Source organism: Lonchura striata, chromosome 37, assembly GCF_046129695.1.
Source record: "Lonchura striata isolate bLonStr1 chromosome 37, bLonStr1.mat, whole genome shotgun sequence".
Classification (NCBI taxonomy): domain Eukaryota; kingdom Metazoa; phylum Chordata; class Aves; order Passeriformes; family Estrildidae; genus Lonchura; species Lonchura striata.
Window position 1 is genome coordinate 1,673,903 of NC_134639.1, and position 26,547 is coordinate 1,700,449.

The 26,547-nt window shown below is 50.9% G+C and overlaps 1 protein-coding gene across 1 annotated transcript in view; it reads right to left on the reverse strand.

Moving 5' to 3' along the window:
• Positions 1-26,547, reverse strand: part of LOC110469521 (uncharacterized) — a 612,305-nt gene that overhangs the window by 163,262 nt on the left and 422,496 nt on the right. Inside the window, 1 exon segment of the mRNA XM_077789808.1 lies at positions 10,089-10,095. Within this exon segment, the coding sequence (XP_077645934.1) occupies positions 10,089-10,095 (7 nt within the window).

Below are 26,547 nucleotides of genomic sequence, written 5' to 3' on the forward strand. Positions count from 1 at the left end.
TTCGGCAGAGTGTAAAGAAAGACAATTATTTGAGAATTTGAATAGGGAAAAGTATAGAAGAGAGAAACTAGACTTGAGAGGTAACCTGATTTATCCCCGTTACTGAATTGAACATTTGCAGAAACATTTCCAGAAGGAAAAGGAGAAAATATGAAAACTGAAAGAAATGGTAAAGGTGATGCTTAAGCAAGCTCCCAATTCCCCCTGTGTTGTGCAGAGTCCATTCAGGTGGCTGACTGGCAGAAGCATCCCAGGCACAAGCCAAGTGAGACTGAAATGCAGTAAGTGGAACCCCATCAATACATATGTACTAATCCCTATCAATACATCAATACAAAACCCCATCAATACATATGTACTAATCCCTATCAATACATCAATACAAACCCCATCAATACATATGTACTAATCTCTATCAATACATCAATACAAACCCCATCAATACATACGTACTAATGACCCACACATCCACATTCACACTGGCTCTTGCCAATGACTAATTACATTTCTAACAGATACAGGAACACAGCATTCAGCACTAACAAAGCAGGATGCCGAGAAGCTGGGTGTGTGACTCGGATGCCAAGTGTCAAAATTACTTTACTAAAAGGAGCAAATATTATCTACCAAGCTGCTAAGGTTAATTTATAGGTCCTGGATGAGATGTGGATATTGGCTACTTGCTTTGCAATCAAGGATCACAATGACAATATTGCGGTGTTTTGAACAGTCAAATCTGATATTCTGAACAATCAAATCTGTTGTCTGCCTGATGGCAGGGACTCAACGTTAATGTTTGAACATTGGCCCAAAGCCTAAAAGGAGTCCAGAGACTGTGCTGACTCCATGTGGCACCTGCACCCCTGGTCCAAGCACTGCTAGTATCCCCGTGCTGGATTTCTGCTGCAGGGAGAAGTGGAATTTCGGAAGTTCTGACCAGTTTGTCCCCACTAACAGCTGACGTAGCCAATGCTGTAAACCTAACAGCCACAATATAAGCACCCATGTGCCTGGGCATTGATGGGGTGGTGACAGGTTAAGAGAAGAAAGGAACTACCACTCAGTCCCACTTCTATCTCTCCTGTCTGAGACAGTGGACAGTGATCATTTTAACACACTCCAGTCTCATAGAACTTGCCAGTGTTTAGCCAGTGTTTGCTGTTGACATTGCCATTGCAGAAGACCCCGCTGAAAACACTGGAAGCAGCAACAGCAGTGGGCAAGCACTTCATAAAATAGAGGTTGAGATTCCTCCTGAAGGATATCAAGGCCTAGCACCATGAAAGACCAAAGAAATATTCACCATTCAACTCAACCGCATTAAAAGAGATGGAACAGGGGGATTCTGAGTTGGAAAAAGGACTTTTGTCATTATTCTGAGTGATTAAACAACTTGAGCCACTAAGGGGTAACCTGTCCAGGAGACACATACTGTTTCTATCCAGGAATGGTATCAGCAACAATCCCAGCACACCCCCAATGAGGATCAAGTTAACCATCAAAGGACAGCTTATCCTTATTGCAGGAGCAATCCCTGCCAGCAGGAAACAAATTTAACAAGTTTAAATTAACAAATTCAACCCACAAGGTAGAATTACTTCTTTTATTTAAGCTAGGAAGTAAGGTAACTTAGTACATGCATTCTACACCACACGTGCTTGTCAGTTGTAAGTGCAATTAATTGAGTATGACCAGGGATTTTACCCATTACCCAAATTAGGTAACACTTCCATTATTATGTCCAAGGATGGATCCCACTAAAAGGTGCCACGATAGAGAGGTCTTGGCTGGCGTTCCCTGGCTCCCCTGTGCAGCCTCTCATCAGCACCACAAACACTGGGGCCACGTGCTTTCCTTCCTACAGAAAAGAACTCTCATTCTCATCCAGAAGCGATTATTCAAATGTGGATACCACCTCCCATATTATATGTGCCCAGAGATGACTCTCATACAAAAACTGCCAGATCAGAAAGCTTTCACTGATCTTGATAGTAAAAGGGTTTTAAAATCAAGGGGATTTAGGGTTAAAAGGAAAATTAAGCTTTGTAGGCCCTGAAAAAAAAAATAAATGTCCTAGGTACATGAAGGATTTGTACCTTGCTAGAACTGCACCTGTGTAGCTAGTACATGATAAATGATATGACTGTTAGATGTGATGATTGTTTAGTAATTAAATATAATTACTGTTTAATCATAAGAATAATTATGAGAAACTGTGGTAAGTGGCCTCAGAAAGATCATGAGAAACTCATGTCAATGTATACAACAGAACAATATAATTTTAATAATTAATATGTAGATTATATAACGATAGAATATAAAATACATTAAGCTCAAAAGCCATGTTGGAGTCAGATTTGGGTCTGTACCCCTGATTGCCAGAGTTCTCAATAAAAGCACCTGCAGATGATCATATCCCGTGATTATGTGTGTTCCTGAATGCTAACACACTGTCTGTCCACATTTTGTGTGGGAGCAATCCTTGGATGTTTTCAGTGCTGGAGGTGGTATCCAGATTTCAGTGGATGAGCTCCTTAAAGATGATTGAAACACTTTTACAGGGGAAGGAAAGCCCCTAGGCCCAGGGTTCAACGTGCAGATTACATGCTGCCCAGGGAGGTAGAATTCAGTAATAATTTTCTGACCTGGCACATACTGTGTGAGAGCAATCCTTGGATATATGTCATGTTGGAAAGTTGTATCCAAAGTAAGATGGTGGACTCCTGAAGAGGAATAAAGTGATTTTCTACAGGAAGGAAAGGACATAACCCACTGTTTCTAGCGCAGATATGCTTCTCAGGGGAGGTAAAGGCCACAAAGACCTTTCTGCTCTGGATCGTCCTGTGTTAGACATCCACTGGAAGTATTTAGTATTGGTGTGTGGCTCCAAATGCTGTAACTGTGCTCCTGGACATGAATGACAGTACCTTTCTTTGGGAAGGCAAACACATAGTCCTGCTGGTGGTGTTCACATGACTGCAAAGTGAAGGTAAAAGCCAGCAACAGCTTTCTGTTCTCACATGCTTTGTGTGGCAGCAATCCTTAGACATTCAATATTGGAGCTTGAATCCAAATGCCAGAACCCAGGCCCTCCAAGTGAATGACAGTACCTTTCCTAGAAAATGAAACTCCCAGTCCTAATGTTGGTGCCACAGATGATCATCTGCCTAGTAGAGAGACAAGTCAGCAAAACCTTTCTGTCCTGGAGTCTTTGTTTGGCAGCAATCCTTGGACATATTTGATATTGGAGGTGGTTTACAAAAGTTTTGACTCCTGAAATGGAATGACAGTGCTTTTACATGGGAAGGAAAGCAGCTAGCCTCAGATTATAAACTGGAGAGGGGAGGAAAATGCCAGCAAGAGTTTCCTGCCCTAGTCTGTTTGGTGTGAGAGCAATGTCTAGAGCCCTAGATGTATTCAATACTGGAACTCAGCTCCAAATGCTGCAGCTAGGTTCTTCAACGTGAATAACAGCACCTATTCTTGTGAAGGGAAACACCTTGTCCGACTGACAGTGCTGCAGATGATCATCTGCCAGGTGGAGGTGAACGCCAGCAAAACGTTTTCATCCTAAAACACTGTGACTAGTGCTTTATTTTCCAAGGAAAAATATTGTCATTCCCTTTCAGGAGCACATATGAGGAATTTGGAAACCATCTCTACTAACGAATATGTCCAAGGATTTCTCCAACAGAATAGGTGTCTGGAGAGATAGGTCTTGTTTGCCTTTTCCTTTCCTGGGCCAACAATCATCTGCAGCACTAACAGTAAGACTAGGTGTTTCTCCTCCCAAGGAAATGTGCTTTCATTCACTTTCTGAGCCCAACCTCCTAAATTTGGCGCTAAGCTCAAAATTTGGATCCATCCACGGATTGCTCCCACACAAAATGTTCCAGGACAGGAAGGTCTTTACTTCGCCCGGACAGCCTCTCATCTGCCCCTGAAACACTGGCTACCTGAGGCATCGTGGGCCCACTGAGCCAGAAATAACTCAGCCAAGTGTGGCCAGTCCAGACCCACCTGGGACACTTTAATCCTGGCAGCCCCATCCCCTTGTCCATTGCTATGATGCTCTTCAGTGCCCGACTCTTGGGTACGTGAGCACCCACAGGAGGGACTTTCACAACCAGCTTGTCCCCTGGGCAGTGATGTCCTGCCCCAGCCCAGCAGCCCCAACGGGTTTCCCTTGTGCTGCCAATTGTCCTTTTTCCATTGTTCCAACCACCCCACAGAGCACTTGCCACCATCCATGAGTCAGTGCTGAGGTAGAGTTGGCCATTTCTCTCATTCAGCCATGTCCAAAGCTAGCTAGACGGCTTTAGGCTTTAAGCTCTGTAACGTGCCTGGAGCCACCTTGTCCTTCAGTGGCTTCCATAAGTTGCCATGTAGCATGTAGCATCCCATGAACTCTCCCACCTCACTCCCAAGTCCTCAGCCCTGGCAACAGCAGTAACTGCTCACCACAGAGCCAGTCCTCCTGGGGGGAAAAGCAGTCTCGCATTTGAGTCTCTGTGTCAACTTCCCCTGTGCAACTTCCCCTGGTTTCTCCTTTCCCTGTCCCCTCACAGGATCGGTAGCCCTGGTGGCCACCCCCCTTTCCCTGGAGACCAAACCCCTCTGCCCAGCCCTTAGCCCTGTCCCCCACCCCTTCCCCTTCTCAAGCTGTCTCTTCCACATGGTCCCCCTCTTTTATCTCGCTGAGCTCCCTTCAGCCACATGTGATATCCTCCACTGAAATAAAACCCTGCAAAAAGAGCCTTTCTTGCCTCTGTCACTGAGCCAGCTGTGGTGGGTGCTAATTGAGGGTCTGACTGCATTGACTGAAGGTTATCTCAACTTGCTTTTCCGCAGGAGACAGATTATAGGCAGCAGCAACCACTACTCTAACACCCACATTTTCAATTGATGCACAACTGGGCCCTGACCTTGAGGCTTTACTGAGCCTTTTGGAAGCATCTCCATTGGATCTCCTCTGGATTCTAAATCACTATCAGAGAGAAAAACCCCAATTTTCTGGGGGATTTCTCTGGGGGTGGCCGACAACCCTCGAAGCTTTGAGGACCAGTCTAATCAGTGAAACCTCCTCTGAAGAGTTTTTTCTGACACACCAAGGTGGCAAGTATAGCCTAGTGACAGTCACCTTTTTGTATTGTTTTCCCTTTTTTTTATCTCTTAGGAGGCAAAGGGGTTAATGGAGTAGGACTCCACACAGCAGCTTTCCATTTTTGATGCATCCCTACAATATGGCAGGAACCATCAGGAACATGAGAGTGACGCTTTTCATTTCCTGGTAGTCAGGGCCTCCCTAGCACGTGCCACCTTCACCTCTTCCCCTTCTGATGATAATCTGAAAATTTTGCCACAGGGCCAGTTTGTAATGACTTCCAAGATATCATTCCCTTTGAACATCCCATCCCAGCACTGGCAGTCGGGTGCCAGTGGGAGCTGTGCTTCAGTGCCAGTCCCTTCTGAAACAGATGGAACCTCCTCATAAGCTGCAGAGTGCTGTATGGGTATAGCTGGCCTCAGATCCTTTGTATCCCAGACTCAAGAACCATAGGGTGGTCCTCCAACTTCCCCAGGTCCCTTCTGCTGGAGGCTCCAGGGTGGACCATTCTCCCTGGCTGCAGTGTGGAGCATTTTTTCCATACCTTGTCCTCTCCTGACTGCCCCAACGGCTACTGTAAGGAAGAATCTCCTCTTTAATTTGTTCAAAAGCTTGTTGCTGTGAAGGACCCCACTTGAAATCAATCTTCTTCGATGTCTGTCATATGATAGAGAGGGTTTACAATCTGACTGTAACCTGGAATATGCATATTCCAAAATACCACAGTGCCAGGAAAGCCTGTGTTTCCTTCCTGTGGGTCAGTGGGGATATGGCTGCTATTTTGTTGACCACATCCGCTGGAATCTGACAATGTCCATCTTGCTATTTTACTTCTAAAAACTGAATTTCTTGGGCAGGTCACTTGACTTTACTCTGTTTTATGGCAAAACCAGCCTTCAGGAGGATCTGAATCACCTTATCCTCTTTCTCAAAAGCTTTCTCTGCTGTGGCACCACTTTGCTGCCTTGGACTCCAGCTCACGCTGAAGTTCCAACACGTCCAGCATGGCAGCACTCAGTGATGGTGGGACTTCATTCAGGCCATGACAGTCCGCTGCCAGTGTCCACTCTCCACGGGACTCAGGCAGGGGCCATGTGGGGCTACTGAGGGGTGAGCGAGTCTTGCTGAGCACGCCCAGCTCTCCAGCGCCCGGATCAGCTCATGGACAGCCTCCTGAAGTTCCACTTGGTGCCATGTTGCCGATGGGACACTGCTGGGCTGGCCATCAGTACCTGCTGTTCTTCAACCCTCAGCAGTCCCACAGCAGAAGGGTCCTCTGAAAGACCAAACAAGAGATTCAGCTGTCTAAAGTTCTTCTTTATCCACAGCAGCTCTCCCAAAGCCCGGCGGTGTCCTTTTGGGTTTTTGAAATACCTCTCCTGAGGTGACGTATGCCCAGGATACACGGAGCCTCTAGGCCAGTAACAACTGCATTTTTCTGTCACTCATGCCCAGTCAGGAGCACTTCAGCCCCCAGTATAGTCCCTGTTGGGACCCCCCTGTCATCCCAGAAACAGCGATGGATTCTGCCCCTGCATGATGGCATCAGGGTACATTATCCACCCATGTCAACTAAGGCTGCTCCTGTGGCTCTGCTGTGCCAGGCCATGGATCCACACAATCCAACAGACCCCATTGTCCTTTTCCCACACCTGGCTGGAGCCAGGGCCCCTCCAGCTCTGATCATGGTACTTGTTGCTCGCCTCTTGTAAATATGACCTGGAGGTTCCTTCCAGAGGGTCTGAAGTAACATCAGCCCTTCAATTCTGCCTGAGGACTCGCCCAGTGGAAACTGAGTGGCATTTTTCCTTAAAGAGTTTTCTGCCTGCAAGAACACTTTGAGACTTCTATGAGACTTACCCTTGTGACACCCCTGTGAGACCCTCATGAGACCCCCTTGAGAGACCCTTGTGTGAGAGACCTCAGGTGTCCTCCAGGTACCCCAAGAGTCACCAGAGGGCATAAGCCCCCAGGAAGGGCAGGTAGAAGTAGCGGTGCTCAAGGACCATGGTGACAGTGATGGAAATGGCACTGCACAACCAGCTGAAGGCCCTGAACTGCAGCACAATGAGCCTGTGCCCCACAGGTGACTTGTAGGGGTGCATCACCCGACCAGGATCAAAAAACTGCCTCTCCCCCCAAAGACAAACTCCACAAAGCAAACACCATCCAAATACCCCATATCCCTTCAAATGCCTCCCATATTCCCCAAATACAGCTGGGCACATGGGTCTCACCTGAACCTCAATTATAAAGCACCTCATGGTGGTCAAAGAACTGCCCCCCAAAATGTACCTCCTTGTGGGCAAAGAACTGCCCCTCCATCCCAAAATACCCCCCAAATACCCACAAACCCTCTATATACAGCAAAAATACAGGTGGGTGTAGGGGTCTCACCTGGGCCTTGTAGGCGAGCAGGGTGATATGGGTGACACTGTACAGGGTGACGTTCATGGAGAGCTGGATGGAGTTCCCCAGTCTGATGTGGTCTCTGAAAGCAACAACCCTCTGGGTGCCCCATAGAGACCCCCAAACTACCCCACAGACCCCCTGCAAATGTTCTATAGGGACCCCTGACTGCCCCATAGTGACCCACAGCTGCCCCCGTGCTCCCCAATCACCTCCCCATACCCTCCGTGGTACCTGTGATGGAAAAGCACTTGCCCAGCAGGATGAGCACGAGGAGGAAGATGAGGAAGCTGATGGGGTGGAGGGAGCAGCCAGCATGGGGGTATGGGGAGGGCTGGGCACCCCCCTTCATCACATCCCCGACACGAGGGTCTGTGCACCCCTACACCTCCTGTACTCCCCCAAGCCCCTCATTAACTCCCATGACTTCAAAGTGCCCCTGTGCTCCCCCATACCCCCTATACTTTGCTGGGAAAGGCCCCCAAACCCACCCAGAACCCCCAGCCCCATCAAATCTCAATATGCCACTTGGACCTTGAACCTCCCAGTCTCTGAAGATCCCCCAAATCCCAATGTAACTTCCCCAGAGCCCGATGCTCTCCAGTCCCTGCAGCTGCTGCTGGACCCCACAAACCTGCCCATAGCCCCACAGGCTCCCCCTTCATGCTCCATGCTGGCAGCCACCATGAGCCTCTTCAGGTGGTGTGGAGCGGCTGCCACCCTAGACAGGTCTGGGGGGACTGGAGGGGTGAGCACAGGATCTCTCATAGCACTGCCTCCCCCAGACCCCCTTGAAGCTCAGATCTCCCCCAGCTGCTCGCTGATGAGTAACGTGAGGATGATGATGGGGACGAGGGTGATGTCTGTCTCCAGAACACCTGGGGAAGGTGGGGGGCAGGGTGAGAAGGGCTTGTCCTGGGTTGTAAGATAAGCTTGTATTCCATTTGCCATCTGTCGAAGGCGAACCGGTTGGACAGGTTTTTTGTTATCTCTCTCAGAGACAATGGTTTGTGTATACACCTTCGACTGATTCAATGAAGGGGGTCCCACCCAGAGGGGGGAAGCAGCTCTCTCCCTCTTCTTCGCGGGACTCCGAGAGAAGCAGCTCTCTCTCTCTCTCTGCGCGGGATTCCCGGGGAAAGCAGCTCTCTCTCTCTTTCTTCGCGGGATTCCTGGGGAAGCAGCTCTCTCTCGCTCTCTCTTCGGCGGCACTCGCAGCGAAGCAGCCGGCGCGTTGAGCCGACGGCGGCGGAGCTCAGAGGCAACCCCGGCGCAGAGGAAGACCGGCCCCACTGCCACCAGATCTTCAGAGGGAAACTATACCCTTCTAGAGATCACCACTGCAGCTACAATTCACCAGCCACTGCAAGGGAAGCAAATTGTCCCAGTAGAACTGATACTGGCACCCCGCAGGTTCTGGACCTTTTTTTTTTTCTTTCACTGGTTTTGTTTGTACCGATTGCATTTGCCTTTTTAAATTGTTGTCTAGTTTTCTCCTAGTAAAGAATTGTTACTCCCACTCCCATATCTTTGCCTGAGAGCCTTTTAATTTAAAGATCCTCGTAATTCAGAGGGAGGGGGGTTTGCCGTTCTCCATTGCACAGGAGGCTTTGCCCTCTTTCACAGACTCCTGTCTTGTCGAACCAAGACAGAATTTGGCGCCCAACGTGGGGCACGAGGGCATTGAGAGGGAAAAAGGATTAACAGTTCTTAAGTAATTTGGTTTTGTTGTGTGTAAAAACATCTTCAGCATCACCATGTGGTCTAGTTTACCTTGGTTTGGGTGGCATGTGATCGTAGCTATACTTTTCCCATTTGCAGACCCTTATCTAAAAATGGGTCCTATAACTAAGGCTACGGTGTCTGTTATCAAGTTTGGCTTCTGGGTTAATTGGGTGAGGAATTCATGGATCTTTAATTTCCTCTGGAAGGCAGGTACATGGATTCATAGCTATCACACGTTAACTGTATGTTTTTGGGGTTACTTTAATAACGGTACCTACTGCGAGGAAATAGCACCTGGGCAAACTTTCTCTCAACCTTTTAACCATCTTTTTGGGTCTGCTCCACCAGTTCTCAAAGGGTTAAGATCCTTTATAAGTGCTAATGATACCATACAATGGGTGGTGTTGCTGATAGTCCTGTTATATTTAGCATTCAGAGATAAGGGAAGATTAACCTGGATAACTACCCTCACACCTACACCACAGACTCGAGATGCTGCTGCTCCAGAGCCTGACCCTGCCCCACAGCCCACCTCAGAAATGAACCGCCCAGATTGGGTGAGGGTTCTGGTTAAGGAGATACGAGAGATGCTGAAGGAGTGCATTTCCCCAGCTGGTGAGAAACCGGCCCTTTGCCTTGAGGAGGGACAGTCTAATAGTACAGCTGTGGAACCCACAGATGTTACAACTGTCCAGGTTCCAGCTGAACCACAAAGGCAGTCACGGTCAGCAGCAGTGGCCCCGGTAGAAACAAGGAAGTCTAAGGTGAAAGCAGAGCACCCTGCAGATAGGGACAGGAATGGAGGAACCTCACAACCCACAGGGGACCCAGAGATTGCTATCATCACCGAGTCCCTGACGTACGAAAGTCTTCGCAATCTGCATAAAGACATTGTGCGACGAGGGCGTGAGGCTTATGCTACCTGGCTACTCCGGGTTTGGGATCTTATGGGTACAGGCGTGCAGCTGGACGGTGGTGAGGCAAGGAACTTGGGACCCTTGACCCAGGACTCAGGTATAAATCAGGTTTTTGTAAGGGAACCAGGGTCCCTTTCTCTCTGGGAGCGGCTCTTAATGAGTGTCAGGGAGAGGTTTATCCACAGAGAGAGAATGCAAGAGCACCATCATAGAATGCGCTGGAAGACCCTCGAGGAAGGGATCCAACAGCTGAGAGAAGTGGCAGTATTGGAGGTACTCTTTGGGAGGGATGGACGACACAATAATGATCCTGACAAGGTCAGGTGTACGGGACAAATGCTGTGGAGTCTGGCAAATCTTGGGCCATCTCAATACGCCACCTTCATTGCAACGATCAATGCTGACACCCACCGGGAGACAATAGGTTCTGTTGCCAACAAACTTAGGAATTATGAGAGTATGATTAATGGCCCAATGCAGGCTCATATCTCAGCTGTGATTAAGGAGTTTAAAGAGGAGATGAGGGAGGAGATAAGGAAGGTTAATACAGCACCCGTGAGAGTCACAGGCCCCAGAATCAGCACCCAACAATCCCCAGCTAGAGAGAGAGGGTACACCCCAAGGGCTAATCTGTGGTTCTTCCTGCGTGACCATGGGGAAGACATGGGGAGGTGGGATGGGAAACCCACTTCTGTCCTGGCAGCACGGGTCCGTCAACTCAAGGAGGGAAACTCTAACCGGGGGAGTTCCACCAAAGTGAAGGTAGCCTCAACCTCCCGTGACCAAGCTTGTGGGTACGATCTGTCAGACCCCCTTGAAGGGACCTCTAGTATGTATGCCCAGGGAAGGAATGATAACCAGTGTTAGAGGGGCCCTGTCTCTAGCCAGGGAGAGGCACGGGAAAACCGGATCTTCTGGACAGTGTGGATCCGATGGCCTGGCACATCAGAGCCACAAAAATATGATGCTTTGGTTGATACTGGTGCACAGTGTACTCTGATACCATCGGGACATGTGGGGGCAGAGCCTGTTTCCATTGCTGGTGTGACAGGGGGATCACAACAATTGACTCTGGTGGAAGCTGAGGTGAGCCTGACTGGGAAGGAGTGGAAGAAACACCCTATAGTGACTGGCCCAGATGCTCCGTGTATCCTAGGCATAGACTTCCTCCGGAACGGATATTACAAAGACCCAAAGGGACTCAGGTGGGCTTTTGGAATAGCCGCTGTAGAGGCAGAAGACATTAAGCAATTGAACACCTTGCCTGGACTGTCAGAAAACCCCTCTGCAGTAGGACTCCTAAGGGTGGAAGAACAACGCGTGCCAATTGCGACCTCGACAGTGCACCGCCGGCAGTATCGGACGGATCGAGATGCCGTGATCCCCATCCACAAAATGATTCGGGAGCTGGAGAGCCAAGGGGTGGTCAGCAAAACCCACTCACCCTTCAACAGCCCCATCTGGCCTGTGCGCAAATCTGACAAAGAATGGAGATTGACTGTGGACTATCGTGGCTTAAATGAAGTGACTCCACCGCTGAGCGCTGCTGTGCCGGACATGCTGGAACTCCAGTACGAGCTGGAGACCAAGGCAGCAAAGTGGTATGCCACCATTGATATTGCTAATGCGTTTTTCTCCATTCCTCTGGCAGCAGAATGCAGGCCTCAGTTTGCTTTCACCTGGAGGGGCGTGCAGTACACCTGGAACCGACTGCCCCAGGGGTGGAAACACAGCCCCACCATCTGCCATGGACTGATCCAGGCTGCACTGGAAAAGGGTGAGGCTCCAGAACACCTGCAATACATTGATGACATCATTGTGTGGGGGAGCACAGCGGCAGAAGTGTTTGAGAAAGGTGAGAGGATCATCCAGATACTACTAGAAGCTGGCTTTGCCATCAAGAAGAGCAAAGTCAAGGGACCTGCCCGAGAGATCCAGTTCCTGGGAGTGAAATGGCAAGATGGACGGCGCCAGATTCCCACTGAGGTCATCAACAAGATCACAGCTATGTCCCCACCAACCAGCAAAAAGGAAACACAAGCTTTCCTGGGTGCCATAGGTTTCTGGAGAATGCACATTCCTGAGTATAGCCAGATTGTGAGCCCTCTTTATCTGGTTACCCGAAAGAAGAATGATTTCCACTGGGGCCCTGAGCAGCAACAAGCCTTCACCCAGATCAAGCAGGAGATCGCTCATGCTGTAGCCCTTGGCCCAGTCAGAACGGGACCAGAGGTCAAGAATGTGCTCTACTCTGCAGCCGGGAACCATGGGTTGTCCTGGAGCCTTTGGCAGAAAGTGCCTGGGGAGACTCGAGGCCGACCACTGGGATTCTGGAGCCGAAGTTACAGAGGGTCTGAAGCCAACTACACTCCCACAGAGAAGGAAATCTTGGCTGCCTTTGAAGGAGTTCAAGCCGCCTCGGAGGTAATTGGCACAGAAACACAACTCCTCCTGGCACCCCGACTACCGGTGCTGGGGTGGATGTTTAAAGGAAAGGTTCCTACTACCCACCATGCCACTGACGCCACATGGAGCAAATGGATTGCCCTCATCACTCAACGCGCCCGTATTGGAAACCTGAATCGCCCTGGGATTTTGGAGATAATTACGAACTGGCCAGAAGGTGAAAACTTTGGTCTCACTGATGATGAGGAGCAGGTACAAGTGACAAGGGCTGAAGAGGCTCCACCATACAACCAACTACCAGCAGAAGAGACCTGCTACGCTCTTTTCACTGATGGTTCCTGTCGCATTGTAGGGATGAACCGGAAGTGGAAAGCAGCCGTATGGAGCCCCACACGCCAAGTTGCACAAGCTACCGAAGGAGAAGGTGGATCGAGCCAACTCGCCGAACTCAAGGCCGTTCAGCTGGCTCTGGACATTGCTGAAAGGGAGAAGTGGCCAAAGCTCTACCTTTATACTGATTCATGGATGGTAGCCAATGCTCTGTGGGGCTGGCTGGGAAGGTGGAGGAAGGCCAACTGGCAACGTAGAGGAAAGCCAATCTGGGCTGCTGATATATGGAAAGACATTGCCTCTCGGGTGGAAAAGCTGACGGTGAAAGTCCGTCATGTAGATGCCCATGTCCCCAAAAGTCGGGCTAATGAGGAGCACCGAAACAACGAGCAGGTAGATCAGGCAGCAAAAATAGAGGTGTCAAAGATAGACTTAGATTGGCACCATAAGGGGGAGTTGTTCCTGGCTCGATGGGCTCATGATGCCTCAGGTCATCAGGGCAGAGATGCCACCTACAAGTGGGCACGAGACCGAGGGGTGGATCTAACCATGGACAGTGTTTCCCAGGTTATCCATGACTGTGAGACGTGTGCTGCCATCAAACAGGCCAAGAGAGTGAAGCCCCTATGGTATGGTGGGCGGTGGTCCAAGTACAAGTATGGGGAGGCCTGGCAGATTGACTATATCACACTGCCCCAGACACGCCAAGGCAAGCGCTACGTGCTGACCATGGTGGAAGCCACCACTGGATGGCTGGAGACTTTCCCTGTACCTCATGCCACTGCCCGGAACACCATCTTAGGCTTGGAAAAGCAAGTCCTGTGGAGACACGGCACCCCTGAGAGAATTGAGTCTGACAACGGCACCCATTTCAAGAACAGCCTTATCAACACCTGGGCCAGAGAACATGGTATCGAATGGATATATCATATTCCCTATCATGCTCCAGCTGCCGGCAAAGTTGAACGGTGCAACGGACTCCTTAAGACTACCCTGAAGGCACTTGGTGGGGGAACATTTAGAAACTGGGAAATTAACCTGGCAAAAGCAACCTGGATGGTCAACACCCGGGGGTCTGTCAATCGAGCTGGCCCTGCTCAGTCAGAACCCTTACACGCAGTAGATGGAGATAAGGTCCCTGTAGTACATATGAAAGGTATTTTAGGGAAAACTGTTTGGATTAATCCCACCTCAGGCAAAGACCAACCCATTCGTGGGATTGTCTTTGCTCAAGGACCTGGTTACACTTGGTGGGTAATGCAGGAAGATGGGGAGACCCGCTGTGTACCACAGGGAAACTTGGTCTTAAGAGAGAACTGGGTGTAAGATTTCATGGTGTGCAGATGGAAATAGAATAAGGGGTGGATAATGTCCTGGGTTGTAAGATAAGCTTGTATTCCATTTGCCATCTGTCGAAGGCGAACCGGTTGGACAGGTTTTTTGTTATCTCTCTCAGAGACAATGGTTTGTGTATACACCTTCGACTGATTCAATGAAGGGGGTCCCACCCAGAGGGGGGAAGCAGCTCTCTCCCTCTTCTTCGCGGGACTCCGAGAGAAGCAGCTCTCTCTCTCTCTCTGCGCGGGATTCCCGGGGAAAGCAGCTCTCTCTCTCTTTCTTCGCGGGATTCCTGGGGAAGCAGCTCTCTCTCGCTCTCTCTTCGGCGGCACTCGCAGCGAAGCAGCCGGCGCGTTGAGCCGACGGCGGCGGAGCTCAGAGGCAACCCCGGCGCAGAGGAAGACCGGCCCCACTGCCACCAGATCTTCAGAGGGAAACTATACCCTTCTAGAGATCACCACTGCAGCTACAATTCACCAGCCACTGCAAGGGAAGCAAATTGTCCCAGTAGAACTGATACTGGCACCCCGCAGGTTCTGGACCTTTTTTTTTTTCTTTCACTGGTTTTGTTTGTACCGATTGCATTTGCCTTTTTAAATTGTTGTCTAGTTTTCTCCTAGTAAAGAATTGTTACTCCCACTCCCATATCTTTGCCTGAGAGCCTTTTAATTTAAAGATCCTCGTAATTCAGAGGGAGGGGGGTTTGCCGTTCTCCATTGCACAGGAGGCTTTGCCCTCTTTCACAGACTCCTGTCTTGTCGAACCAAGACAGGGCTTCACCCCATGAAGCCCCCAATACCCACCAGGGTATCCACAGATGACCCCTGCATTGCAGCCCCACCACAATTCCCCATGTACCCCAACCCCTTTAGCTTCCTCTCACCTCAATAACCTCAAATATATCCCCCATACTGATGCACCCCAATCCTTACAAACCCCCAAACCCCTAAACAGTCCTCCAGACCCTCATACACATCGCCATCTCAAAGTGCCCCAATCCCTGCAGCCCCCCAGACCACCATAACTCCCCATGTAGCCCCAGACCCTGATGTACACCAATCCCTCATCCCCTCCAGAGCCCAATAAGCCTCCTCAGACCCCCATAACCCCCAATATACCCCCCGATCGTGATGCACACCAGTCCCCCTTGCACGGCCTTTCCCCGGCCGCGGCCGCACCGAACTCATCAGCCGAGAGGTGCCGCGCCCGGCAGGAATCCCCGGTGCTCGGCACCATCTCGTACTCCAGCTCCAGCCCATGGCCCGGGGGGCCGAGGCCTTCCTGGGCTCAGATGTGGGGTGCTCGCCCCGCGTTCGCTGAGGACTCCGCACCACCAGCGCTCGGGTCGGGGCGGAAGCTGCAGCCCCGGCACAGCGCAGTCCCTGCAGCCCCGCCCGCCCGCCCCCCATCATTGCCCCGTGCACCCCGGTCCCTGCAGCCCCCCAATCCCCCGAGCCCGCCCGTAACCCCCCGGCCGAAATGCGCCCCCCGTTCTGACGGACCCCCACTCTCCCGGCGCCCCCGTTCCCAACAGGGCCCCGCCCTCAGCCTCGGCCCCGCCCCTCCCGCAGGCCCCGCCCAGCCCCGCTGCTGCGCGGGCCCCGCCCCTGCAGGCCCCGCCCGGGTGACGTCATTGGGCAGGCCACGCCCCCAGATCAGGCCACGCCCCCTGCGCCGCAGTGGGGCCGCGACTCTGTCCCAGTACAGACCAGTACAGACCAGTACAGACCAGTACAGCCCAGTACAGTCCAGTATAGACCAGTACAGACCACTACAGAGCAGTAAGGACCAGTATAGACCAGTACAGACCAGTACAGACCAGTACAGACCAGTACAGAGCAGTATAGACCAGTACAGAGCAGTACAGACCAGTACAGAGCAGTACGGACCAGTACAGACCAGTACAGACCAGTAAAGACCAGTATAGACTTGTACAGATCAGTGCAGACCAGTACAGACCAGTACAGGCCAGTGCAGACCAGTACAGACCAATACAGAGCAGTATAGACCAGTACAGAGCAGTACAGACCAGTATGTTAAAAATAAAGGGCCAGGAGACCTTGTGCTCCTTTCTTGACAGGCCTTTATTTAATAGGAAAGCCTATGGGGGTGGGGGTGCAGGGTTCGCGACGCCTCCGCTGCTCCCAGACGAGTCGACGTCCCAGAGAAGGGGTCAGCGAGCCTGTCGATTCCGGCAGGGTCGGAGTCTGCGCCCTCACGGGATACGTCCCGAGACTCGTTCTGCTGCTCGTTGGTCTAGGGGTTTTCTGCGCGTTGTCTCCCTTAAGATTACAGCAACCAGCTTCGGTGATTCTGTGGGTCTTCCCCAGTTTCCTGAAGTTTGCCTGACAGGCAGGTATAAGTCTTTTTATTGTCTTGGCTTTTGGCTCGTTGTCTCAGTCTGTTTTGGTTTGCGCGGGAATCTAGTAATTAATAGTCTGTGCTCGCTCGGCCTTCTGGGAATCGGGAAGTCTCTGGGAGCAAGTCTCTGGGAGCAGCTTCGGAATTACCCGACGCAGTGGAAGGGACAAGGGGGCTTCAAACTATTAAAAGCAGGGAAACTAACAGGTATGATTTCTTCTATAAGGGGTTCTAACAAGGCACTTATAACAAGAGGGGGTACAGAGACTCAGGGAATTAACGGGGGACATATTCTGGGTATAAGGATAGATACATATAGGGGTGGAATTAACAATGGCATGCATCAGGGAACTCCTAAAACTGTAAAAAGGTAAACAGATAGAAAAGTTAGATATTAATTTTATTTATAACAACTCCCCCCTCTCTTATTTTGACCGGGCGTAAGCCCGCGTCAATTAGCTAACTCTGACTCCTGGCAGTAGATCTTTCTTAGTTTTTGGTATTGTTCATATGCTTCTCTAGCTGTTCCCTGTTCTGTACCTTTTAACATCATTATTTTGTTTGGCTTATCTTTTTGAGGAGTCTCTAGGGTAGTGGGAATCATATGGCTAGATTGGATTATGGATAGAATTATTTTGCTTAAACAAGGTATAAGACAGGGGAGGAATAATAGCCCGGCTAACCCTGCTATAATAAAGAATGCTGCTTTTTTCCACCAGTTACCTTTCCATGACCAGAAATTGTCCCACCAATCTGAATTAATAAGAGGGGTCCATTCTTGGGTTCCTACATGCGCAATTTTTCTAATTTCTTTGGAGATGTTACGGATGACTTCACTCTTATCATCTATTTCTAGGCAACACTCAGTGGTGTTAAATTTTCCGCATATTCCCCCTTCATCAGCTAATAGGTAATCGACTGCTAGTCTTATTTGGTATACCACTGTTCGAGTCTGGGAGAGTTGGTCACTGATATGTTCTAGGGCTAGGGCTGTTCTGTTGGAAACAGTTTCTATTACGGCTTGTAGTCTTATTAGCCGATTTAACAGATATATAGGGGTTCGATACCCCCATGAGCCATCCTGTGCCCAAGTGGCAGGCCCATAAGTTCTAATTATTCTCTCTGGAGTCCAGGTCTCTCCTTTCCATTCTTGGGTTGCCCCTAGGTGTGGAGTTGCGTTATGTATATGTTTTATTATCCCTGTATTATGTATTGGTTTATTCCTTTGTACCCCCGTGTGCAACTTGGTTTATCCCCAGTTTTCCCGCCTTGTCCGCCCTTCCCGCCTTCCCAGTATCTATCCATCACCCTGAAAGAGGCATTTTACCCCCCCCGGGTGCCTTGTCTATCACTCGGTGCCCCTTCCCATCCATCCAGAAGCTTCTACTCAGGGCACCGGGTGATTGGGCGAGGACCTGGGGCTCCCTCCATATCCTTCCCCCATTGGACCCCACCATATCCCCCCATCCCGGAGCCACCCCCTATCCCTATCCCCATTGGTCATTGGATACCCCTCCCTTACAGTTTATAAGCCAGTGCAAGCACCTTGTGCTTGTTCCTGTTGGCTGGCACTGTTCTAGGACATTTGGCCCCGTTGGGCTACAATAAACTCGGACTTAGCCCCCAGCAGGATCCGCTCTTCATTTACCACCGCGAGGCTTGCCAGCGCTGCCCGGAACCCACAAAGGCACTCTCCAAACCCCAGCTGGGAGCGGCGGAGGGTGCCTCCATCGCCCGCCCTCGCCCCACAAGAGCTAGCCGGGGCTGAGACAAAGGGAACCGGGGCGGGAGCGCGGCAGCTGGCGCCCAACGAGCGGCCCCGTTTTCGCGGCGTTGGACCCTCGTTTGAGGATTTTAGGGTCGCGCAGACCTGAAGAATCGTCCTCCTGGCCGTCAGCTACCCCGGCGAGAGCAGACCCACGTTTTAGTGGGTGGCACTCTTGGGGACAGGATCGGCAGCTCTGGAAAGCACCTCCGGAGTCGATTCTCTCGCGGAGAAGCCCTGCGATTGGTTTTTCTTTTCCACCCTTCCCTCTCGGACCCCTGTGGTTTGTGAGTATAGGGGCCCCTGGGGCTTTCCCGGTCCTTTTTTTTTGGTTGGTTCCTTTCCCCTAGGTTTTAGGGGAAGGATCCCTTTTTAGTGGGTTTCTTTTTCCCCGGGGTTCGGGGAAAAAATTCCTGTTTTTAGTGCTTCCCTTTCCGGGCGGGAAGCTTAAGGACCGCGACAAAGCCGGAAGTGTGGTCTTTTGTTTTTCGTTCGTGTTTTCCCAATCGTAGGCGCTGCAGCACGATTTAACATCTAACAGCCATGGGTGCAAGGCTGTCCGTGCCGCAGAAGAGCATTTATTCCCAAGTTGTGGGTATCCTTTTAGTGGGGGGAATTAAGGTTAGAAAATCTGAAGTAAAACGGTTCGTTCAGTGGTTGTCGCAAACTTTCCCTGACATTTCGCCAGCTAAATTATACCAAGCCCCTTTTTGGGAACAGGTAGCGGGGAAGATCCTGCAACAGTCAGATCTCTCTCTCTCCATATTCACCCATTTGGCTCTCCAAATTCGCGATATAATTAAATATCGCTACGAAAGTCTGCCACAGCCAGCCGCAAACAAACCGATCCCCAGTTCGGCGGGTAGTTCATATAACCCTACTCCGCTTCCCTGTCCCTCAGCCCGGTCGCTGCAGTACGATGCAGCGCTCGCCGCTGCAGCGGGGCGCAGGGCAGCTGCTGTCGCTGCTCCCGAGGCTGCGGCTGCGGCGGGCGCTGCGGGAAAACTGCGGCAAAACTCTCCCTCTCTCACGAAGTCGGATATTATCAGACAAGCATCCCGGCATTGCCCGCAGGCAGATTCTGGCCCCTCTGAGAATACCCTAGACACCCCGCAGAGCGGTGCAGGCACTGTCTCTGCTTCTACCCGTTCCCCTTCTTCCCCGCACTATACAGCCCCGTCCCGTAGAGACTCCGTTCGTTTTCAGTTATCCCAGACCCCCGAAGATCCCTCATCCCCCATCCTCCATCCCCAAACCCCACGAAATGGCTCCCCTTCTTCCCCCTTCCCCAGGACACAAGATGGAGGTGACCACGTGGGTTTTCCCGCCACTCGTGCTATTTCTTCCCATGATCCCTGTCCTCCCCCCTCCCATAATCCCTTCCGGCAGACCAACCCCTTCTGCTCCCCAGATTTCTCCGCCCACCTCCCTCCTCCACCCCCCGTCAACTCCCCCTCCCTTGAATTATTCAACACCCCACCCCTCAGCTCCACCCCCGGGGAGGGGAGTCCCCACCATACCACTCCTCCTGCTCCAGACCACGCCTCGTCCCCTGGTTCCCACGACCCCACTTCCAGTTCCCACGCTTTCGGTTCCGGGGGGGGGGAGCGTGGGAACCCCGATCCACCCCAGTCCCTACCTGCCTTCTCGGCCGCACCTGTCACCTGTACCCCGCGGCAGGGGGGTAGGCCCCTTGCACAGTGGTCCCCCATCCCCCAGCAGACCATCAAAGAGCTCTGCAAGGCCAAGAAGGGGTTCGGGATGGAAAGTGAATACTTCCGAGGCTTATTAAAAGCAACCCTCTCCTCCAAAAAATATGTCCCAGCAGACATACGAACTCTCTTCTCCTGTTTAATTACCCACGGAGAATTCCTCATCTGGGAGTCCAAGTGGAAGCGGGAGATCAGAGAGGTGTTACCTGACCTCTAGACCAATGCAGATAGCTCTAGGGATGAGGATGGGGCAATAATATCGCTAGACCACTTGTGCGGGGAGGGGGATTGGAAAATGGGGACCAAGCAGGCGGAAAAAATTCCCAGAGAGGCGCTGCAAGTCAGCACTAGGGCGGCAGAAAAGGCGTTTTTTAAGTTAAGACCCAACGGTACGGTTATTAACTTCTTGTCCCTAAAGCAGGAACCCCTAGAACCTTTTGTCGCGTTCGTGGATCGCTTGCATTACGCGATGGAGGCTCAGGTCCCGGACGAGAGGCTGCGAGAGGAGATGCTTGCCACAGTTGCGAGGCAGAACGCTAACGACGCGTGCCGGCAAGCAATCCTCAGTCTGCCCCTGGACCCTGAGCCTACCCTTCAAAGCATGCTACAAGTCTGTGCGAGGAAGGTGACAGTTCCTGCTAAAAACATTCCAGAGACTCCTAAACCACCAACAAAGAGAGTAGCCTTCGTTGAAGCCGTGACACCGCCAGCCACCCCTTCTCCAGATCGCCGCCCTACAGGAGCACCCCCGAGGGGACAACAGCACCATCAGGCCTGCAATCTATGTAGGCAGAAGGGACATTGGGCTTCCCAATGCCCGCTGAGGGACGAGTTTTTTAGGTTTAAACAGCAGCGACAAGAAAAGAGTGCCCCCAACTCGGGGGGAAAACAAAAAAACTGAGTCATCAGCGCAGTCCCTCCCTGCGCGAGGACATAAATATGGTGAGTTCTATAACATCAGAGGAGGGGAGAGACGACTACCTGCAATGCCCACCTGAAAACATTTCACTGGACTTGACACACCAGATTATGGCTGACAAACCAGCCTATATGAGAGAAGATGTGGATTTCATTCCCACTGCTTGGCTGGGTCGAGGCCCGAACCAGCCCAAGCCGATACTTAACATCGTATCTGGTTTCTCCCCATATAGGTTGGCCCTGACTGAGGCTCTGCACCTAAGGGACAGCGACTGGCACTCCATCGCTGTCGACACAGAAGACCCAGGAACCTGGAGGAACCTCCACAGTAAGTACATCATTCTTGGGGACACAAAATTCACGCCTCTCGAAGTCACTATTGCACCATCCCTGACATCCAGGAACACCGAGCGATTAGTGGTGTGGCTGCACTGCCCCCATCCTCCAGTCTTCCTTCCCAAGGGCCAAATCATCGCCCAAGCCATTCCAGCATCTGGGCCTCCGGCACACCCTGAAGATCTATGGAAGAAGTCAGCGAAGAAGAGCTACCAGGTGTGCCAGGCCCAGGTCATAGGGAAGGAAAGACCAAAGCTCTCCTGCTATATGCGGAAGGATGGGGAGTACAAACACCTAAGCGGTCTCCTGGATACAGGGGCAGACGTGACAGTCATTCCCGCACGGGATTGGCCGTCACGCTGGGAATTGCAAAACGTGGCGGGGAAAATTCAAGGTGTAGGGGGTTCTCAATTGGCAAAGCAATCAAAAAACATCGTAAAATTTGAGGGGCCGAACGGACAATCAGCCTATTTACGCCCGTTCGTATTAGATTACACGGAACCCTTATGGGGGAGAGACCTGATGGCCCAGTGGGGGGCCACAATTAACATCCCGACCCCCCAGGTTTTTCGGGCAACAGTCACTGAAGAGCGTCCTACCCAGAAACTTAATTGGCTCACAGATACACCAGTGTAGGTAGAGCAGTGGCCGCTCAATAAACAGAAATTAAAAGCGCTTCGGGAGCTCGTGAAGGAGCAACTCGCCAAAGGGAATATCCAGGAAACAACATCCCCCTAGAATTCCCCTGTCTTTGTCCTGAAAAAACCTGGCAAAGACGAGTGGCGCCTCCTTCATGACCTTCGCGCCATCAACAATATAATAGAAGACATGGGTCCTCTCCAGCCAGGGATGCCGTCCCCAACGATGTTACCAGAAAATTGGGAATTAGCTGTCATTGACATCAAAAATTGTTTTTTCCAAATTCCCCTACACCCTAATAACGCACCACAGTTCGCCTTCTCGGTTCCTTCCATCAACCGAGAAGCCCCAATAGAGAGATACCACTAGAAAGTTCTTCCCCAAGGCATGAAAGTCAGCCCAAGCATTTGCCAGTAGTACGTCTCTTCATTACTGTCCCCTGTGCGTGCAGCCACCGAGGGCGTGATCATCTAGCACTATATGGATGATATTCTTATTTGTGCCCCCAACAGCGATCTACTTACACACGCGCTTGAACTGACAACCAGTGCGTTGGTTGCTATAGGGTTCGAGCTGCGAGAAGATAAGATTCAAAAAATGCCACCTTAGAAATACCTGGGTTTGGAGATAAACAAGCGGACCATTGTTCCGCAGAAATTGGCCATAAAAAATTCAATTCAGACTCTAGCCGACGTGCAACAGCTGTGTGGGTCTTTAAATTGGGTGAGACCCTGGTTAAGTATTAACAACGAAGACCTAGCCCCTCTTTTCAATTTATTGAAAGGGGGGGAAGAGCCTAGTTCTCCCAGGGAACTCACTCCAGAGGCCAAAGCTGCTTTGCAGAAGGTTCAGGAGGCAATGTCTGCCAGGCAGGCCCACAGGTACGATCCGGGCCTGCCCTTCAGATTCATCATATTGGGCAGACTGCCACACCTCCACGGAGTCATCTTCCAATGGGCAGACACCCTAGGAAAGGGCAAGGATCAGGACAAAAGGGACCCACTCTCCATCATAGAGTGGGTATTCCTGAGTCATTCACGATCCAAAAGGTTGACACGGCCACAAGAGCTGGTGGCAGAGCTAATCCGCAAAGCGAGAACGCGGATTCGGGAGCTGGCGGAGTGTGACTTTGATCACATCTACATTCCTTTGAAATTGGAATCGGGCCAATTCACAAAGGCAATGTTGGAACACCTGCTGCAAGAGAATGAATCATTGCAGTTTGCACTGGACAGCTACACCGGAAAAATTTCTGTTTTGAGACCGGCCCACAAAATTTTCAATTCCGAAATCCAATTCACTCTGTCAACAAAACAAATTCAGAGCAAAAAACCCTTAAAGGCTCTAACAGTTTTTACAGACGCGTCCGGAGGGTCCCACAAGTCAGTAGTGACTTGGAAAGATCCTCAAACTCAGCAGTGGGAGGCAGATGTTGTTGAGGTGGAAGGATCCCCTCAAGTAGCTGAGTTGGCCGCAGTCGTTAGAGCTTTTGAGCGGTTCTCTGAACCTTTTAATTTGGTAACTGATTCGGCCTATGTAGCAGGTGTAGTGTCTAGAGCACAGGATGCAATCCTGCAAAGTGTCTCCAACGATGCCCTTAACAAGTTGCTCTCTAAGCTGATAAGGCTAGTCTCCCACCGAGAGCAACCGTTTTATGTGATGCATATCAGGTCACACACCGACCTGCCGGGGTTCTTGGCGGAGGGCAATCGGCGTGCCGATTCCCTCGCTGCCGCCCCCGCACAGCTGGCGCCGCTCCCGGACAAGTTCCAGCAAGCAAAGATCAGCCACCAGCTTTACCACCAGAATGTGCCTGGTCTGGTCCGGCAGTTCCATCTAACCCGGGACCAGGCCAAGGCCATTGTGGCCACATGCCCGTCCTGTAAGTCGCTCCCACTACCATCGGTGAGCGCAGGGGCTAACCCTAGGGGTCTGAAGTCCTGTGAGGTGTGGCAAATGGACGTTACTCACATCCCCTCCTTCGGGAGGATGAAGTACGTCCATGTCTCCGTGGACACCTTCTCTGGAGCAGTTTTCGCCTCTGCCCACACAGGGGAGAAGGCCAAGGAAATAGAGAAACACCTGATACAAGCCTTCTCCATGCTGGGCGTCCCAAAACAGATAAAAACAGACAATGCCCCCGGGTACACGTCCAAGGAATTCGCAGGCTTCCTGCAGCAATGGGGAATAGAACATAAAACTGGCATCGCCTATTCCCCGACAGGTCAAGCCGTGGTAGAGAGGACTCATCAAAGCATCAAAAGGATGCTTAAACAACAACAGCCGTCAGCTAAAAATGAGTCCCCCCAGGTTCAGTTAACGCAGGCCCTTTTTACCATCAATTTCTTAAACTGTTCCTTCGAGTGCCTCAACCCCCCCATCGCGAGGCACTTTAATTCCTACGAGCAGAGCAAGGTCAGGGAAAAGCCGCCAGTTCTCATTAAAGACCCTGAGACCTGGCGGCAGGAAGGACCCTATGACTTGGTCACCTGGGGACGGGGGTACGCTTGCGTATCCACGCCCTCAAGCCTGAGATGGGTCCCTTCCAAATTCGTCAGACCATATGTCCCTAAGACCCAGAAGAGAAAACCGGACAGTCCTCAAGTTGGGTACGCCGCCCTCCGACGGCGGAAAAGGTCCCCCTCACCTGGTCCCCCCTCTTCCCTCCCTGGCTCCTGGGATTCTCTGTTCCCCTTTGAGTTAGACCTCCCCTACCTCGACTATTAATTTCAGTTGCTTTCTAAAAAAACAGGACTTTTGCTGCTGCTGGGACTCATTGTGTTTATTACAGGCTTTAGCGTAGTGATGAACTAGAACCCTTGAACAAGGAAGGGTTCCAAGAAGAAAAACTTCCTGAAGAAAACAACATCTAGTTTCAAGATGAGCCCAGAAACTGTGCAGCCCCCGTTTAAAGACTTACTTTATCCTCTTCACCTTTCTTTCTTTTTAAACAAAAAAAAGGAGGAGATGTGGAGTTGCGTTATGTATATGTTTTATTATCCCTGTATTATGTATTGGTTTATTCCTTTGTACCCCCGTGTGCAACTTGGTTTATCCCCAGTTTTCCCGCCTTGTCCGCCCTTCCCGCCTTCCCAGTATCTATCCATCACCCTGAAAGAGGCATTTTACCCCCCCCGGGTGCCTTGTCTATCACTCGGTGCCCCTTCCCATCCATCCAGAAGCTTCTACTCAGGGCACCGGGTGATTGGGCGAGGACCTGGGGCTCCCTCCATATCCTTCCCCCATTGGACCCCACCATATCCCCCCATCCCGGAGCCACCCCCTATCCCTATCCCCATTGGTCGTTGGATACCCCTCCCTTACAGTTTATAAGCCAGTGCAAGCACCTTGTGCTTGTTCCTGTTGGCTGGCACCGTTCTAGGACATTTGGCCCCGTTGGGCTACAATAAACTCGGACTTAGCCCCCAGCAGGATCCGCTCTTCATTTACCACCGCGAGGCTTGCTAGCGCTGCTCGGGACCCACAAAGGCACTCTCCAAACCCCAGCTGGGAGCGGCGGAGGGTGCCTCCATCGCCCACTCTCGCCCCAGAGAAGAGCTAGCCGGGGCTGAGACAAAGGGAACCGGGGCGGGAGCGCGGCACCTAGGTCAATTAGACTCCTTTTCTTTCTTTTTGTTGGATTCTCCAGATTATCATATAAAGGGACTCCTAACCCTGGACCTGCTTCTTTCGGGAGTAAGAAAAAAGATGGTTTTATGATTCCTATTGTGCAGCTGCCCGTCCAATCTCCCGGTAACTGCGTGTAAGCTGCTTGCCCACAAATCCAAAAAAGGTTCCCTGGAGCTTTCCAGAAGCTTTCATCAGTTACGTGCGGAAGTTCCCAATATTTTGAGATGGAACGTATTCCCTGGAAGGGATTTGTCCCTTTTTCTGCGCATTCGAACAAACGATATCCCTCATGATATATGCATCCTCTTGCCCTTTTGTTTAGGCTCCAGTACCTGTTGGGTTCTTGGGGGACCCATCAAATGAGAAAAGGTGTTCCTTTTGTTATTAAATACCTTTTACAGGCTATCCTGCCCACCGGGGTGCGAAACTGGTTTCCTGTCCGTAGGATACATTCTTCTCCGATTATATCACCTTTTAATTCCCACTTTTCCTTCTTTCTATAGTCTGGTAACATCTGTTCTTCCCCTAGCAGATTAATTCCCAAAACCTCTCTTGGTTTGAGGCTTATGCCTTCCCAAGGCCACACATCTGACATTTGTGTGCTCCCACACACCCAGCACTTGGTGATGTTCAACTCCTTACTGATTCTTTCTATTAAATCAATAAATAGATTCTTATTACTTAAACCTTCCCACTCTGTGCTACTGGTTCTTATGTTTACTTTCTTTTCTTTGATGATATCTATTTCTCCTTTTGTTTTCTCCTTTCTTTCAAAGCATAGCCAGGTATCTTTCATGGGACACTCCCCCAGGAGTCTTTGCCTAAACGAGGCTGTGTTCCTAGTGATCCCATAGATCTTCCCTCCCTCTTGGCAGGTTTCCAATTGGGACTGATTGTAGCAGGAAGGACTTAGATTACTATGCACTCTGATTAGAGACTCTAGATTCTCCCCGT